Source organism: Arachis ipaensis, chromosome B3 (assembly GCF_059453495.1).
Source record: "Arachis ipaensis isolate K30076 ecotype BB chromosome B3, ASM5945349v1, whole genome shotgun sequence".
Classification (NCBI taxonomy): Eukaryota; Viridiplantae; Streptophyta; class Magnoliopsida; order Fabales; family Fabaceae; genus Arachis; species Arachis ipaensis.
In genome coordinates, this window is record NC_142438.1 from 140,161,724 (window position 1) to 140,176,864 (window position 15,141).

Below are 15,141 nucleotides of genomic sequence, written 5' to 3' on the forward strand. Positions count from 1 at the left end.
TCATGTAGCAGGGAATGCTAATCTAGTCCCGGGTTATTGTCACAATAATGATCATACTTTAGCCTTTACCAAAACCACTAGAGATTAATTTGCTTAAATGCTAACCTCATTCGTACTACACATATATTTATTTTTCCTTCACAAGCATGCTTTTCTTACAAAATATTTTTTTAAATAAATTATATATATATATAATAAAATATTTTAAGATCATCAACTCTCTTTCATATCGCATTATATATAGAAGTATATTCTCCAGTGCACAATAATAGAAAACAAGGTAAGAAATCTATAGATAATGCAAAAATGTTACCCTAATTTAAGAGGGCCAAACATATATTAAATAACACAAAATTTAAGTGTTAGTAGATAAACTAATACTCGTTAATTTAGGGTTCCAAAAAATATTATTCTAACAAAAATATATTTAACAGAGAATAAAAAAATTAATCTAAAACGGTATAAAATTATCTTATTTTATATTAAATTTTTATTTTATCGTTAGAATAATTGAATAATTTTAGATATAATAAATATATAATCGTAAATATTAATTACTTAAAATTATTAATTGTGTCTCTAGTGCTACTATTATTCTAGTTATTAAATTCCTATTTGGCATGAAAGTACGTATTTTTGTTTTTTTAACTCTTTTGAACTTCAGTATTTTATGACCAAGTGACTCTAAGTTCAAAGTATGAGTGCAAAACACGATTCTCACTCGTACAAACATTTCTCATGAAAACAAGCTTAGAAATATTTTAATTTAGCATATCCTGTTTCTTATTCTCCAGTGGCATGTGACACAAATTAAACAGCTTAGAGTCTTAGACCATTGTTTAATCAAAGTGATGTATGGCTCTGTATTCTAGAGTTGAAAGAAAACGTCATTCTTGGCTTCAATTATATATCTCGAATACTACAGCAAATAGATAATTATTGTTTTAAGGTGAAAATGTTCCACCCCAGAAGATCATGTAAGCAGCATCATTCACTAGAATCTTCGCTAACTAATCCACTATAGCATTTCCCTTATGATATAATTAATGTAACATTACACTAACATCATCAGTGTTCAATGTTTTGTGCTTCCTTCAAGTATATAAAGTGTGCAACTTCCTTGATACTATAACATAGTCGAATTAAGCATCACTCTCAATAAGTTGAACAACAAAAAAGAATGAAGGTGAGTTCAATTGAGGCTGGTGAAGTACCAAAAAGTGTTGTTTCCCCAAGCAAAAGGGTGAAGAGAGTGATGTCAGTAATAGATTTCATTCTGAGAATTGTTGCAGCCATTTCCGCACTTGGAAGTGCATTGAGTATGGGAACAGCAAGGGAAACACTTCCATTTAGGACTCAGTTTGTTAAGTTCAGAGCAGTATTTGAAGACCTTCCCACCTTTACGTAAGTAGTCATTTCTTTCTAAAATGCAATTCTTTTGTTTAAACAAATCAAACAAGTGTTGAGACTTGAGAATAATATAATGAGGATTTGTGATTTCAGGTTCTTTGTGATGTCCAACTCTATTGTATGTGCCTACTTGGTTCTTTCACTTGCCCTGTCATTCTTCCACATACTGAGAAGTACTGCAGTGAAAAATAGGATTCTCATGGTGCTTCTTGACACGGTAAAACACATTGAATTGAGTGTTCTAACTTCCTATGTTGATTTCTTGTGTGTGATTTTAGAAAATTTCACTGAATTTATCCTAAAAAGCTTATTAAGACTGAAGTAGTTTTGTTATCCAACTTGTGAAGATTATGTATGGCCTTCTCACAGCCGGAGCCGCGGCAGCGGCGGCTATAGTATTCCTAGCCCACCGTGGCAATCCAAGTGCCAACTGGTTCCCTATCTGCCAGCAATACAACTACTTCTGCAAGCGAATTTCCGGTTCAGTGATCGGCTCTTTCTTCGCAGTGGTTCTGTTCATGATTCTTATTCTCATGTCATCAATATCTATAAGCAAGCACTGATTTCTATATCTATATATTAAGAGTAGTTGTGAAATTGGTTTGTTTTAAGAGTTCTGATATGAATATCAATGTGTTTGCCTAGCTAGGCATGCATGCTCTCATGTATGAAACTTAACAAGTGTAAAATCTATGTGTGGTTATGATTTATGAGATTTCAATAACAATATTTTATTTTGACATAGAATTCGGCAGTGTCATTACACAATTTCTGCATTTTATATTACTTTTACTTTAAAATGTTGCATAGATATATACTAGACGTGATCATGATTGCCTACAACTTCAAAATTCTTATTATGACAAAAAAAAAAAAATTATTCTTAAGAAAGCGTGATCCGAGCATCTTTTAAACTATTTTCATAAGTCTGAAAATTCAATTAAGAACCAGTAATAGTCTTGTCCTTATTATGTACAGATAATTAAGGTGAACAATGTCAACGTGAACTAGAATACTAAATTCTATTTGAAAATTTCATATCTGTGATAGGACACATTTGACATATTTAAAATCTTCATGATTATCTTACAGAAGACTCTTATCATAATTCATCATGTCTAATCTAAACAATATAACATTTTTTCTTTTCTCTTTTGTTAATAATTAATTAGTAATATCCTCTTAAATCATTCCCTTGCTTCATCACTTGGGACTTGCCTGAATCTTGAGCATAATAGCTATCATCCATTTCAACCATTTGAGTTTTGACAAGAGGATCCACTATTCCAATGTTGTCAACACTATTGCTATGTTGAAATATTTCAAAGGTTGATGAGTTGTTGTAGGATCCATCAGACAATAGCTGTGAGATTGGACCAAAGTAATTCATGTCCAAAAGATAAGTAAGGGAACAAGTCCTTGGAAGATTCTTCATCATCATCAACTCCTTCTCATCATCATTGTTGGTTGATGCATTTAGATTAATTTGAACTGTTGTTGGGTATTCCTGTCCTTGATCCAATGCTTTAGCAGCATGTTTTTTCTTATATATCCTACACAAGACGCAGTCATCCAGCTGATGACACAAATATCAGTTACAAATTGAACATAACAATTGAAACATATAGTTAAAAGATTGGAAGTCTTACTCTCATAGAACCAGTGATCCTGCTGTTGTGATTAGATTGTTGAAGAAGACGATATTCGTGCATGATCCAATCAGTCTTGATCCCCTTTGGAGGTCTACCCCTGTAGAAAACCAAGGCCTTCTTGACACCAACATGCTTACACTTGCTGTAAATAGCCTTGTCTGTCCCTGTGGCCTTCCAATACCCAGAAACTGTTGCGCGGTTAGGCCGAACCCCATTGGGATACTTCCTTTCCCTTGGGCTAAAGAAGTACCATTCTTTCTCCCCAAACTCAGCCTTCCCTGGCAATTCCCATGGATCAAATTTGTAGATGTCAACTTCAGGGATGATGGAAGCAGGGCAGGGCTTTGATGTTGCTTGGTTACAAAGGTAATACACAATTAGCTCCTCATCTGTTGGGTGGAATCTAAACCCTGGTGGTAGTAGTTCACAACTTTTACTACTTCCTTCCATTATATTGTTATGTGAAATTGAAGTTGGTTTGATGAACAAGCTAAGGAGTTTGAACTGTTTGCAATGAGATGTGTGTTCCTTTTATGTGAGGGTCTCTTTGTCGTTTTGTGAAGTTGCATGGATTTAATTGATTGATAGACAACACTTTGTTATTGTTATACCTAGTCATCTGGCAATGCCTTGCCGTTATCCATTTGGGGAAGGGGACCATTACAAGATATATTTAATTTGTGTTTTATTTAATAATTTTGACGTTTAATTTTAATCATAAAATTTAAGAATAATTGGAATCAACGGTTATTGGCCACGTGATATTCTTGTACATTATATGATTATCTCTGATTCTTTGAATCTAAACAAAGCACGTCTTTATCCATATTGGGTTTCATTTCCATTCAATTCAACTAGTTCCAGTTCCACCCACTCTGGAATATTATTGGCATATGTAAATATTATTGTGCATGCAGCAGTCAGCGGATCATTTTCTGAATCCTTGGATCTCTCAAGTTGTTGTATTGAGAATGATTTGGCCGAACCAATAACAACAAAATCATTGTAGTCCACGAAATAATCTTAAAAGAACAAAGTTTTAAATATATACAATAATAAGCGGTGCTGTGTTGTGTAAATGAATGTATGAACTCAGCAATGACGAAAGTATTTCCTTTTATTTCTACGTGTGGTGTGAGTGGGGACCACCGCATAAAACCAAAGCAAAATAATAATGTACAAAATTGAGTTACCCACTGGCCATTGGATTTTGATCTTCTAAAATTTAAATTTTATTTTAAAGTATAAAATGTGATCTCTCGTTATATATTTTATAGGTGGAGACTAAAAATAAATATGAAATAAAAATTATTTAAGGGAAGAATATCACACTTTATTTTTTAAAGTAAAATTCAAATTTTAGAGGATTCAAATTCCTACGCTATGCAGTAGCATTCTTTTGGATCATCATCTTCTAAAGGAGTTACAAGTTTTAAACGTGGTTCAAACATATCTTTATTAGCTATAGTTTGGTGTGAACATATATATACTCTCCTTCTATCTCGCTTTGCAGAAAACTAGGCGTGTTCGCCGTGTAATTTAAATTGGTTTTGAATTAAAAATTTTTATTTGCGATATAATTTAGGTGGAATGATTTTTTTAAGATGAAAACTCAGGTATTTACGTAAATTGATAGCTAAAAGTTATTAGATGAAGATTTTGTCAAATCAATCAAATTATCTAATGACGCTCAATTAGATGAAGATTTTGTCAAATCAGTCAAATTATATAACGACGCTCAATTATCAACTTCACGTGAAGTCGACTGCACCTGAGTTTTCATCTTTTTTTAAAGAATTAAATTTTAAATATAATAATAGAATAGCCAATTAGTTATAACTCAAATTAAATAGCATAATCTCTCCATACTCGTCTAAGAGATGGTGGGTTTGAGTCTTCCTATTTTTAGAAATATATATATATATATATATATAGAATAATAATATTAAAAATATTTTATAATTAAATGATTTATCTAATCAAATCCAACCAACTTGTATGACCGTTTTTTATATTTACCTGTATTTTTTGTTCTCTTTTTCTGTACACTGTTAGTTCTTCTTCTTTTTCTTTTTTTTTAATCTTTCTCTTTTGTTGTTATAATTGTCATGACCATTACCACTGTCGTTGTCGTCGCTACCTTCTCCTCATTTTCCTTCTTCTTCCTTTTTATTTGAATTTCTTCTCCTCTTTCTTTTTCCTCCTCCATCATTATTATCATCATCATTATTATCGTTATCATTAGAAAATGAAACAAAAATAATTATCAAAAAATAAAAAAAGAAGCAGCAGAAGATAAAGAGGAAAAAGAAGAAGAATTTTGAATTATACAGAAATTATCAAAAAGATAACACTAAAATTTCTTACTAATAACATATAGATATCTTAGTTTCGGTGTCACTTTAAACAAATTTCGGTGTTATTTTTGTTTCTAGTAAGAATTCAATCTAATAAATGCGAATCTACATTCATTCAAGTAAATAATATTGCAACACATGTTCATTCAAGTCTAATATGAAAAGTAATACTCCTAAAAGAATATGTAAGAACAAAAGAAAAGAAAGAAAGAAAGAAAAATAAAAAGAAAAAAATGCAACATTAAAAAAGAAATTTATGCCTTTTGTAATAAAATTTCAATGTTAAAATTATGAAATTTCGATGCTATTTTTGTTTATGATAAGAATTCAATCCAATAAGTGTAACTCAAAAAATTTATTGTTACGATAAAAAAATTTTGGTGTTATTTTCTGATAAATTATACATAACTTAAAACTTTTCCTCCCCTTATTCTTCTTCATTATCATCATCTTCTTTTTCTTATTTTTTTATTTTAACTTCTCGTAATTTTTTTTATTTTACCCTTATAACAAGAATAAAAGCAAAAGAAGATTAAAAAAAATCAAACAAAGAAGAATTGAAGACGACATATATAATGTTGCAAAAATTACCAAAAAGAAAAAGAAAAAAATACAGCAATAGCAAAGTAATAAAAAAAATCATGACAAACAAATATTTAAAGAAGAAGAAGGAACACACAAAAAAAAAAAAAAAAAAAAAGAATAACACAAAGAAAGAGTACGGGATATGAAAACTGAAAAGGTAGCATGTTCACATGCGATAATAATGAAGCTGATTTTTGTTGGACTTGGTTATCAAAAAGGTTTGAATGTGTAGCATTAGTCTAATAATATTATGTTAAATTTCTGGAAGAAGAGAGAATAAGAAGATAATATTATATGTGAAGTTGTTGTATTGAAATTGTTGTTATATGATACAAGAGTCACCATATTCATAGGGATATTACCAACTAACGTCGTAAATATTCTATCTACTAACTACTGGCCACTACTAACTTAACTCCCAACTACTAACAACTCTGATAATATTTTAATATGCCTCAACAAGTTAGTGGATGGAAGATGTCAATAATTCTCAACTTGGATAAATTTCGATGAAATGGTTGAGGAAGAGGCATGCGACGCGGTAACGCAGAAGAAGAGGCGTGTGGCGCGAAACGCAGAGGAAGACAAAGGAAGAGAAAGGCGCAGCGTGTGCCACAATTCTGGTCATGACGGAAAGGAGGATGATGACTTCTGCTTTGGTTAGGGGAAGACGTAAGTGGCGTGCGATGACGCAGAAGAGACAATGCATGTGGCGCCGATAACGCAAAGGAAGAAAAGGGAAAAGAGGATAGTGACAGCGGAGCTAGGGCTGCCTTCGATGAGCAGAGGAAGAAGAAAGAGAAGGAGATGTTGCACTTGAGGGAGAGAAAGCAAACAATGATCTTCAGAGAGCGCGTGGATGAGCGTTGGGCGAGTGATTTTTGACTGAAAATATGAACTTATTGTTAAAGTGAAAAAACATCAAAAACATGTGCCAAAAGAAAAATAAAGAAGAACAATATAGATGAGAAAGAATTTTGTGAAAGAAAACACAATGATTTATCGAAAAAATGATATCCTATCTTCTTCGAGAAGGATACTATAACTCTGATACCCTATTAAATTTTTGGGAGAAGAGCAGAATAAAAATATAATATTATATGTGATGTTGTTGTGTTGAAGTTGTTGTTACATGATACAAAAGTCATTTTATTTATAAGAATATTACCAACTAACTTTATTAATATTCTATTTACTAACTACTAGTTATTACTAACTTAACTCTTAATAACTACTAATAACTTTGATAATATTTTAATAATAGCAATACAATTTGAATTAGATTAAATTAGTTTTAAAAAGTAGATTCGAAATTCGATCCAATCTACATGATTTGTTAAAAATAAAATCCAATCAAATATAAATTAATACATTTTTAATTAGTTTTTTATTTAAATTAAATTAAATGAACATATTTAAATCGATTTAAATTGAAAAAACTGAATTCGTTTGAAGCGAATATAAAATTGTGTAGTGATGAAATTATGTCAGTGTTAGAGAATCATTAGAATCAATTTAGATCAATTAGTATCGTCTAGTATATCTGTATATTAATTATAGGATTCTATGCATTTATTGCTCTGATTCATTTACTACCTATAAATACCCCTTGTATATTGTACCTTCCAACACAACTCAATAATACACTTTTCAGATTACTCTCTCAGTCTCTTGTTTCTAACATGGTATCAAGAGCTTAGGTCTTTTTTTTTTCAATGAATATTAGTTCATAGCCCCATTATTTTTTCCTTTCCGGCAGTGTACTTTGGCCTCTTTTTTCGCTCCCTTTTCGACGCTTTGGTTCGTCACCCCCGTAACCATCTTATCCGTCTTGTCGCCGTGATTCCAACGCAACCAGAACCGCCGCCAGACGCGCCTCCACGCGCCGCCAAAAGACACTGCCACGACCAGCTTTCCAACGCCGCCGCATCGCCACCAGACGCCTCCAGACGCGCCGTCACGTGCCGCCGGAACCTTGCTGGCCACCTCTATTGTTTTGCCTTCCAGAAGCTTCAGCAGCCGTTGGATCTTGGACGCGATCAGACGCTCCTGGCACTTCCACGTGTCGTCGCGCAAGGCATCATTGGTATCCACTGACCCGCGGCCGACCCGACCCGCCCCGCCGTCGACCCACGTGCCACCTCATCGCCACGCTGTCTTCTTGCTCCTCTCAGTTGACGCCACGTGTCATCATTTGCTGACGTGGCGCTGACGTGGCAGACAAGTGGGACCCTCCCTAAGATTTTTTGGTGAGCTCTTTCCAATTCTGCACTCTGATTTCTTATTTTCTGCTCCAAAATTGTCGTTTTCTATCCTCTCTTTGATCTTTGTGACTACTATCATGGAAAAGCCAGGTGTTTTTGCTGTCACCGAAAGAAAGGGTAAATTCTGTCGAAACTGTAACCGTTCTGGGCACTTTTTTCCCAACTGTCCTTCTGTTGAATGTCACACATGCCACCAGAAAGGTCATATTAGCTACCATTGTTCACGGCTGTTCTGCCGTTACTGCAAGCTCTCGGGACATTTAATTACTGCATGTCCTACTCGCCCACCACGTCCTAGTCCACTCAACTCATCTCCTGTCTCTCTTTCTGATATTGCATCTCTTCTTCAGCGTCTTCTCTCTGTTTCTGGTAATACCCCTGCTGCTTTTTCCACCCCTCCAAGTAATTCTAAATGGTACTTTGACTCGTGTTGCTTTAATCACATGTCTCCGTTGCATAATATTTTCTCGTCCATGTCTACCACTACAAATGGACCTTCTGTCAATACTGCAAATGGATCCCTCTTGCACGCAACACACAAGGGTTCTATATCCTAGTCAACTCTTAATCTTCCTGATACTTATTATATTCCCAAATTAAACTTCAATCTTATTTTTGTTGGTCAACTTGTTAATCTGGGTTTTGAAGTCACTTTTTCTGTTTTTGGTTGTCGTGTACAGGATCCTCGGACGGGACAAATCATCGGGAATGGACCTAGGGTCGGAAGGTTGTTTGAACTCGAGAATCTTCATATTCCTCATGTACCAAATCTCTGTGCTGCTTCTTCTCCCTCTACCCTTCACTTATGGCATCAGCGTCTTGCCCACACCTCCTTAGGAAAACTGCGTCCTCTTGTGTCTCAGGGTGTTTTAGGTTAGGTTCCAAATGAATCTTTTGATTGCATTTCTTGCTAACTGCCAAACAACCTGCTTTATCTTTTCACAATAATTCATCTCTTGCTTGCTCTCCTTTTGATCTCATTCACTCTGATGTTTGGGGCCCTGCTCCCACTGCCTCTATGGGCGGAGCTCAATACTTTATCGTTTTCATTGATGATTATTCCCGTTTTACTTGGGTTTATTTGATGACTAATCGCCATGAGTTACCTCAGATCTATATCAACTTTGCTACTATGATTAAAACTCAGTTTTTCAAGGTCGTTAAGGTTTTCCGACGTGATAATGCTATGGAATACCGTGATTCCAAACTCTTAGCCTTTCTTGCAGAACAGGGTACTTTGTCTGAGTTTTCTTGTCCTGGTACATCTCAACAAAATGGTAGAGCTGAACGCAAATACCGTCACATTCTTGACTCCGTCCGTGAAATGCTCCTTTCTTCTTCGTGTCCTGAGCGTACTTGGGGTGAAGCTGTTCTTACTGCTGTTCATGTTATCAATAGACTCCCTTCTTCTGTTCTTGGTAATGTTACTCCCTTTGAGCGTCTTTATCATACCTCCCCATATTATAGTTCTCTTCGAGTTTTCGGTTGTGTATGTTTTGTTCTTCTTCAGCCTCATGAACATAGTAAACTTGAACCTCGGGCTCGTATGTGTTGTTTTCTTGGTTATGGCACTGAACACAAGGGTTATCATTGTTGGGATCCTCTCTCTAAACGTATTCGTATATCTCGTCATATTGTCTTCTGAGAGCACCACATGTTTTCTCGATTCTCATCTTTTGAGTCCATTCCTACTACTCAGTCGCCTTTGTTTACTAACCCCAATGTTGATCTTTTTTCTAGTGATGATTCTACAGATTCTATATCGAGTGACCCTCCATAGCCTCCTGTTCTTCCGCCTTCTCCATCTCCTGATGATTCCAGACCGGACGATGATCCTGCTCCTACCGTCATGCCTCCTCCTCCCGCTCGTTCTTCTAGGGTAAGGAATCCACCTCCTCATCTTCTTGATTACCATTGCTTTTCTACTATTCTTCATCAACATGAACCTAAGACATTCAGAGAATCCTCCTCAAACCCAAATTGGCAACAAGCAATGCAAGAAGAAATACAGACACTTGAAAAAGCACACACTTGGGATTTGGTTGATCCTCCTTCTGATCAGGAAGTTGTGGGCAGTAGATGAGTATACAAGATCAAGACTCGCTCTGATGACTCTATTGATCGTTATAAGGCCCGCTTGGTTGCACAAGGTTGTACGCAAGAGTATGGTATTGATTATGAAGAGACTTTTGCCCCCGTCGCTCGTCTTACGTCTGTTAGAGCTCTTCTTGCCATTGCCGCAGTTAAAAAATGGTCTCTCAGTCAGATGGATGTGAAGAATGCATTTCTTAATGGGGATTTGAAAAAGAAAGTCTATATGAAACCACCTCCGGGATATCCTTGTCCTTCTAATAAGGTTTATCTCCTTTGCAAGGCACTTTATGGATTTAAGCAAACTCCTCGTGAATGGTTTGACAAGTTCAGCACTACCGTATGCAGTCTTGGTTTTACTTCTAGCCCTCATGAGAATGCCCTCTTCATTCGTAAGAGCGAACGTGGAGTTGTTCTTCTACTCTTGTATGTTGATGACATGATCATTACTGGGATGATGTTGATGGTATCTCTGATCTCAAGGCCTCACTTCACCGTACCTTTGAGATGAAAGATCTTGATTCTCTCAGCTATTTTCTTGGTCTCGAGGTCATCTCCACCGATGATGGCATCTATCTCTCTCAGGCTAAGTATGCTTCAGATCTTCTTGCTCGCGCTAGGATTACAGATAGTCGCACTGAGTCTACTTCTCTTGAGCCTAATGTTTAATTTACCCCTATGGATGGCACTGTTTTGGATAATTCGACTCTCTATCGACAATTAGTTGGCGGTCTCGTCTACTTGACTGTCACCCGACCAGACATCGCCTATCCCGTTCATGTACTTAGCCAGTTCTTGCCAGCTCCTCGTACTACTCACTATGCGGCAGTTTTTCGCATTCTTCGCTACATCAAAGGCACTCTATTTCATGGCCTTTATTTTTCTGCACATTCCTCTTTGTCTCTTCAGGCTTACTCCAATGCTGATTGGGCTGGTGATCCTACTGATCGTCGTTTTACTACTGGTTACTGTTTATTTCTTGGCGACGCTCTCATTTATTGGCGTGCTAAGAAGCAAACGTTCACCGCTTGCTCAAGCACAGAAGTTGAGTACCGTGCCCTCGCTGACACCACTGCTTAAGTTATCTCGATTCGTTGGCTTCTCGAAGATTTGGGTGCTCCTCAGTCGTCCCCTACTGATATTTTTTGTGATAACCGCAGTACTATTCAGATCGCCCATAATGATGTGTTTCATGAACACACCAAACACATTGAGATTGATTGTCACTTTGTTCGGCAACGTATCCTTATTGATGCTGTTCGTCTCATTGCTGTTGGAACACTAGATCAGACTGCTGATATCTTCACGAAAGCTCATCACCCGACTCGTTTCCGGATTTTGTTATCCAAACTCAAGTTGGTATCCTTAGCTCCCACTTGAGTTTGAGGGGGGATATTTGAGAATCATTAAAATCAATTTAGATCAATTAATATCGTCTAGTATATCTGTATATTAATTGTAGAATTCTATGATTTTATTGCTCTAATTCATTTATCACCTATAAATACTTTTTGTATATTATACCTTCTAACACAACTCAATAATACACTTTTTAAATTACTTTCTCAGTCTCTTATTTCTAACCGTCAGGACCGTCAGGAGGTCTATTTTTCGTTTTGGATATTTTAGGAGCATACACAACTCAAATCAATAAGACATCGGACAAATAGCTTCATGCATGTTAATTAATTTCTTTCTTTCTTTCTTTCTTTGTTTCTTTCTCTTCTTCTCTGTTTATGGCTGATGTTGATTAATTAAAAAAAAATCTCATATTATATGTAACTTGATCAGTGATGTTCAAAGACCAACATCTTTTGACTAATTGTTATAGACTTATAGTTTTATATATATAAAAATATCAATGATATATTTACTAAAAAAGGCAACGATCACGTAAATCAAAACTCTATTTGGATATCACCAATTAGTTAAACATAGTTATTGAGAGGGAATGAAGCGGAAGTAGATAGACATGAGCGACGCACTTTTGTACTAAGGATAAGCACTAAAATTATTAAACAAAGAAAAATATAACCATCACTACCAAAAATAAATAATTCCCAATATGGAGTAATGCATTATACAGGAATAGTAATGATACTTTTATTTTTTTATTGTATGTTATTATTAAAATAGAAATAATAATATATATTTTTGTTATATATATATAATATTTGCTGCAAGTCTGCAACGAAAAAGGTTCTATATGGAGACCTTATTAGGGGGAGATATATTTTGAGTTTCTAACAATTTAAGTGACCATGTTCCTATTTATTTGTGGAGTAGAAGTTTAATTTGATTCATGTCCCTTTATAAAAAAAAAAAGTGCAATTTTTTTTAATCAAAATAAAGAGATAAATTGTTCCATGATTTCTGTTGTGGCGATGAGGCAATGCAGTACCAATCTTTTCATGATGTTGTCCATCAAAGACTAATGAAAGTTGTTCACGTGACACATTAACATGCTAATAAGCTAGCAGTTAAGTGCTACATTATTAGCGATGTTAAATTGTTAAATCAGATAGGGATTTGGTTTTTTGTTTTTATTTGTCCAAACCAAAATAATGTTTTTTCTAATTAAGTGAATCATCTTTTTTTTTTTTTGGTGACTAATTAAGTGAATCATCTACGATGATTATTTATTATTGAAACACTAACTATTTAAAATAAAGATAGATTAACCCCATGTTTTCAATCAAAATAATAGTAAAATTCAATCTTTTTAGTTTTAAGTTTTGAATAAATCCAATGCATGACGTATTAATGGGAAATGACAGGGGCAATAATTTTGTTGAACAACATAAACAAACACTAATGAAATAAAAACACACTACACTTTTAAATTAAATTTTTAAATTTTAATATTAAAATAACAATCCGTACATTAGTAAAATGAACATCCGATATATCTATTGTTTATATTATTTAATATTTTTATTGTTTACCTATACTTTTTTCCGTATTAATAAATGTCTATTTTTTATTTGTCTTATATCAACTCTATCCCGATCAGACTCTATACATATCTATTTTACAATCCATTTTCTTTTATTCTTTAGATATTTTATTTTCGGTTGATTAGTTAACTATAAAAATGTATTCTGTTCAATTTACACTCACTGTGACTTGTTTTTGAGAGGCATAAACAAATTAATGAATTTAATCTCGATACACTATAATATATATAAATAATTTTATAACGTAATTTAATTATGTTTATTATTTTAGATGACAAATTATATATTAATTATAAAAAATAATTATTTTTATGACATAACGATATATAATTAAATATATATATAATTATTTTATATTACTAATATATTAATATGAAATTTTAAATTAATTTATTTTTTATATATCATAATTAATGTAATAATTGTTGTTATTATTTCTCTCATTGTTATTTGATATTTGTTTATGCGAAATGTTGTATCATATTAATATATCATATTAAAAAAAGTAACTCATCAGTTAACAATAAAGGATTTTTTATTTAAATAAATAAATAAATTATAATAATTAACGAAATAAATAATTTATACCGAAATAAATATCTCTTTCTGTTTACACTGTAAATGAGATAATTTTACATGTATCTCATTTATAGTATAAACGAGATAAAACGGGTTGACGCGAAATATGTATATCTCGTTTACAACATGTATCTTTTTAAACAAAATTAAAAATAATAAAAAATATTAATATTATCAATAATCCAAATTTTTAGCATGTAATTAATATATAAAAAGGTTGATAGAAGAAGTCAAAATAGATATGTTTGATCGATTGATATTTAAAATGTGGAAACTCAAGTCACGTGAAGTTAATAGCTGAAAGTTGTTAGATGATTTGACTGATTTGACTAAATTTTCATTTAATGGCTTTCAGTTATCAACTTCACGTGAAGTCGAATGCACTTGAGTTTCCACCTACTTAAAAAGGTTGATAGGATATTGCGAAAAGAATAGAAACGGTTATCTCTCACATTATCTCCCACTATTCACATGAGAGATAACCGTTTTAATTCTTCTTCGCTATTCTACCAATGTCTCCTCCCAATTAACAAATAATTATTTTTATTTTTTAAATTTAAATCAATTCAATTGGATTATAATTTAATTTAAATTTTTTTAAAATGGATATGATGGGAGAGATTGATAACCGTTTTTATAATTTAATTTAAAATTTTCATAACCATTTAAAATGGATATAATGGGAGAGATTGATAAATTGATAACCGTTTATATTTTCATAACCGTTTACTCTCTGCCACCCTTCTCTTTCTGTTATGAAAATTTATCATTCTCTCCATTATATGATATATCTATTTTAAACGGTTATAAAAATTTAAATTAAATTATGAAAAGGGTTATCAATTTCTTCCGTTATATTCATTTAAAAAAAATAAAATTAAATTATGATTCAATTGGATTGATTTAAATTTAAAAAATAAAAATAATCGTTAGTCAATTAGTAGGAGATATTGATGGGATAGTGAGAGATAATTGAAACGATTATCTCTTAATAGTGGGAGATAAAGTGAGAGATAACTGTTTTCATTCTTTTCTCACTATTCTATCAACCTTTTTAAGTATTAATTGATCAAATATATCTATTTTAATTTCTTCTATCAATCTTTTTATGTATTGATTGCATGCTAAAAGTTTATATTATTGATAATATTAATATTTTTTATTATTTTTAATTTAAAAAAAAATACATATATCGTATAAATGAGATATACACTTTTTGCGTCTATCTATTTTAAATACATGCAAA

At 33.1% G+C, this 15,141-nt stretch overlaps 2 protein-coding genes across 2 annotated transcripts; one reads left to right on the forward strand and one right to left on the reverse strand.

Annotated features, from left to right (window-relative positions):
- Positions 1–1,087: 1,087 nt before the first annotated feature.
- On the forward strand, positions 1,088–2,108 carry LOC107634776 (casparian strip membrane protein 2). The gene is made up of 3 exons (XM_016338198.3): positions 1,088–1,404; positions 1,504–1,627; positions 1,758–2,108. The coding sequence occupies exons 1-3, from the start codon at positions 1,181–1,183 to the stop codon at positions 1,971–1,973; spliced, it is 564 nt and encodes a 187-aa protein (XP_016193684.1). The 5' UTR covers positions 1,088–1,180; the 3' UTR covers positions 1,974–2,108.
- Positions 2,109–2,413: 305 nt separating this feature from the next.
- Positions 2,414–3,632, reverse strand: LOC107631860 (NAC domain-containing protein 2). The gene is made up of 2 exons (XM_016335429.3): positions 3,060–3,632; positions 2,414–2,986 (listed from the first exon to the last, which is right to left on the reverse strand). The coding sequence occupies exons 1-2, from the start codon at positions 3,510–3,512 to the stop codon at positions 2,579–2,581; spliced, it is 861 nt and encodes a 286-aa protein (XP_016190915.1). The 5' UTR covers positions 3,513–3,632; the 3' UTR covers positions 2,414–2,578.
- Between the last annotated feature and the right edge of the window lie 11,509 nt (positions 3,633–15,141).

What these genes read in the sequence shown, in the direction of transcription:
- LOC107634776 (XM_016338198.3), top strand. Translation starts at nt 1,181, where the DNA reads ATGAAGGTGAGTTCAATTGAGGCTGGTGAAGTACCAAAAAGTGTTGTT. An exon ending in GAAGACCTTCCCACCTTTAC is followed by an intron (nt 1,405 to 1,503) that starts GTAAGTAGTCAT and finishes TTGTGATTTCAG; the next exon opens with GTTCTTTGTGATGTCCAACT. An exon ending in TCATGGTGCTTCTTGACACG is followed by an intron (nt 1,628 to 1,757) that starts GTAAAACACATT and finishes CAACTTGTGAAG; the next exon opens with ATTATGTATGGCCTTCTCAC.
- LOC107631860 (XM_016335429.3), bottom strand. Translation starts at nt 3,512, where the DNA reads ATGGAAGGAAGTAGTAAAAGTTGTGAACTACTACCACCAGGGTTTAGA. An exon ending in GGATCACTGGTTCTATGAGA is followed by an intron (nt 2,987 to 3,059) that starts GTAAGACTTCCA and finishes TTGTGTCATCAG; the next exon opens with CTGGATGACTGCGTCTTGTG.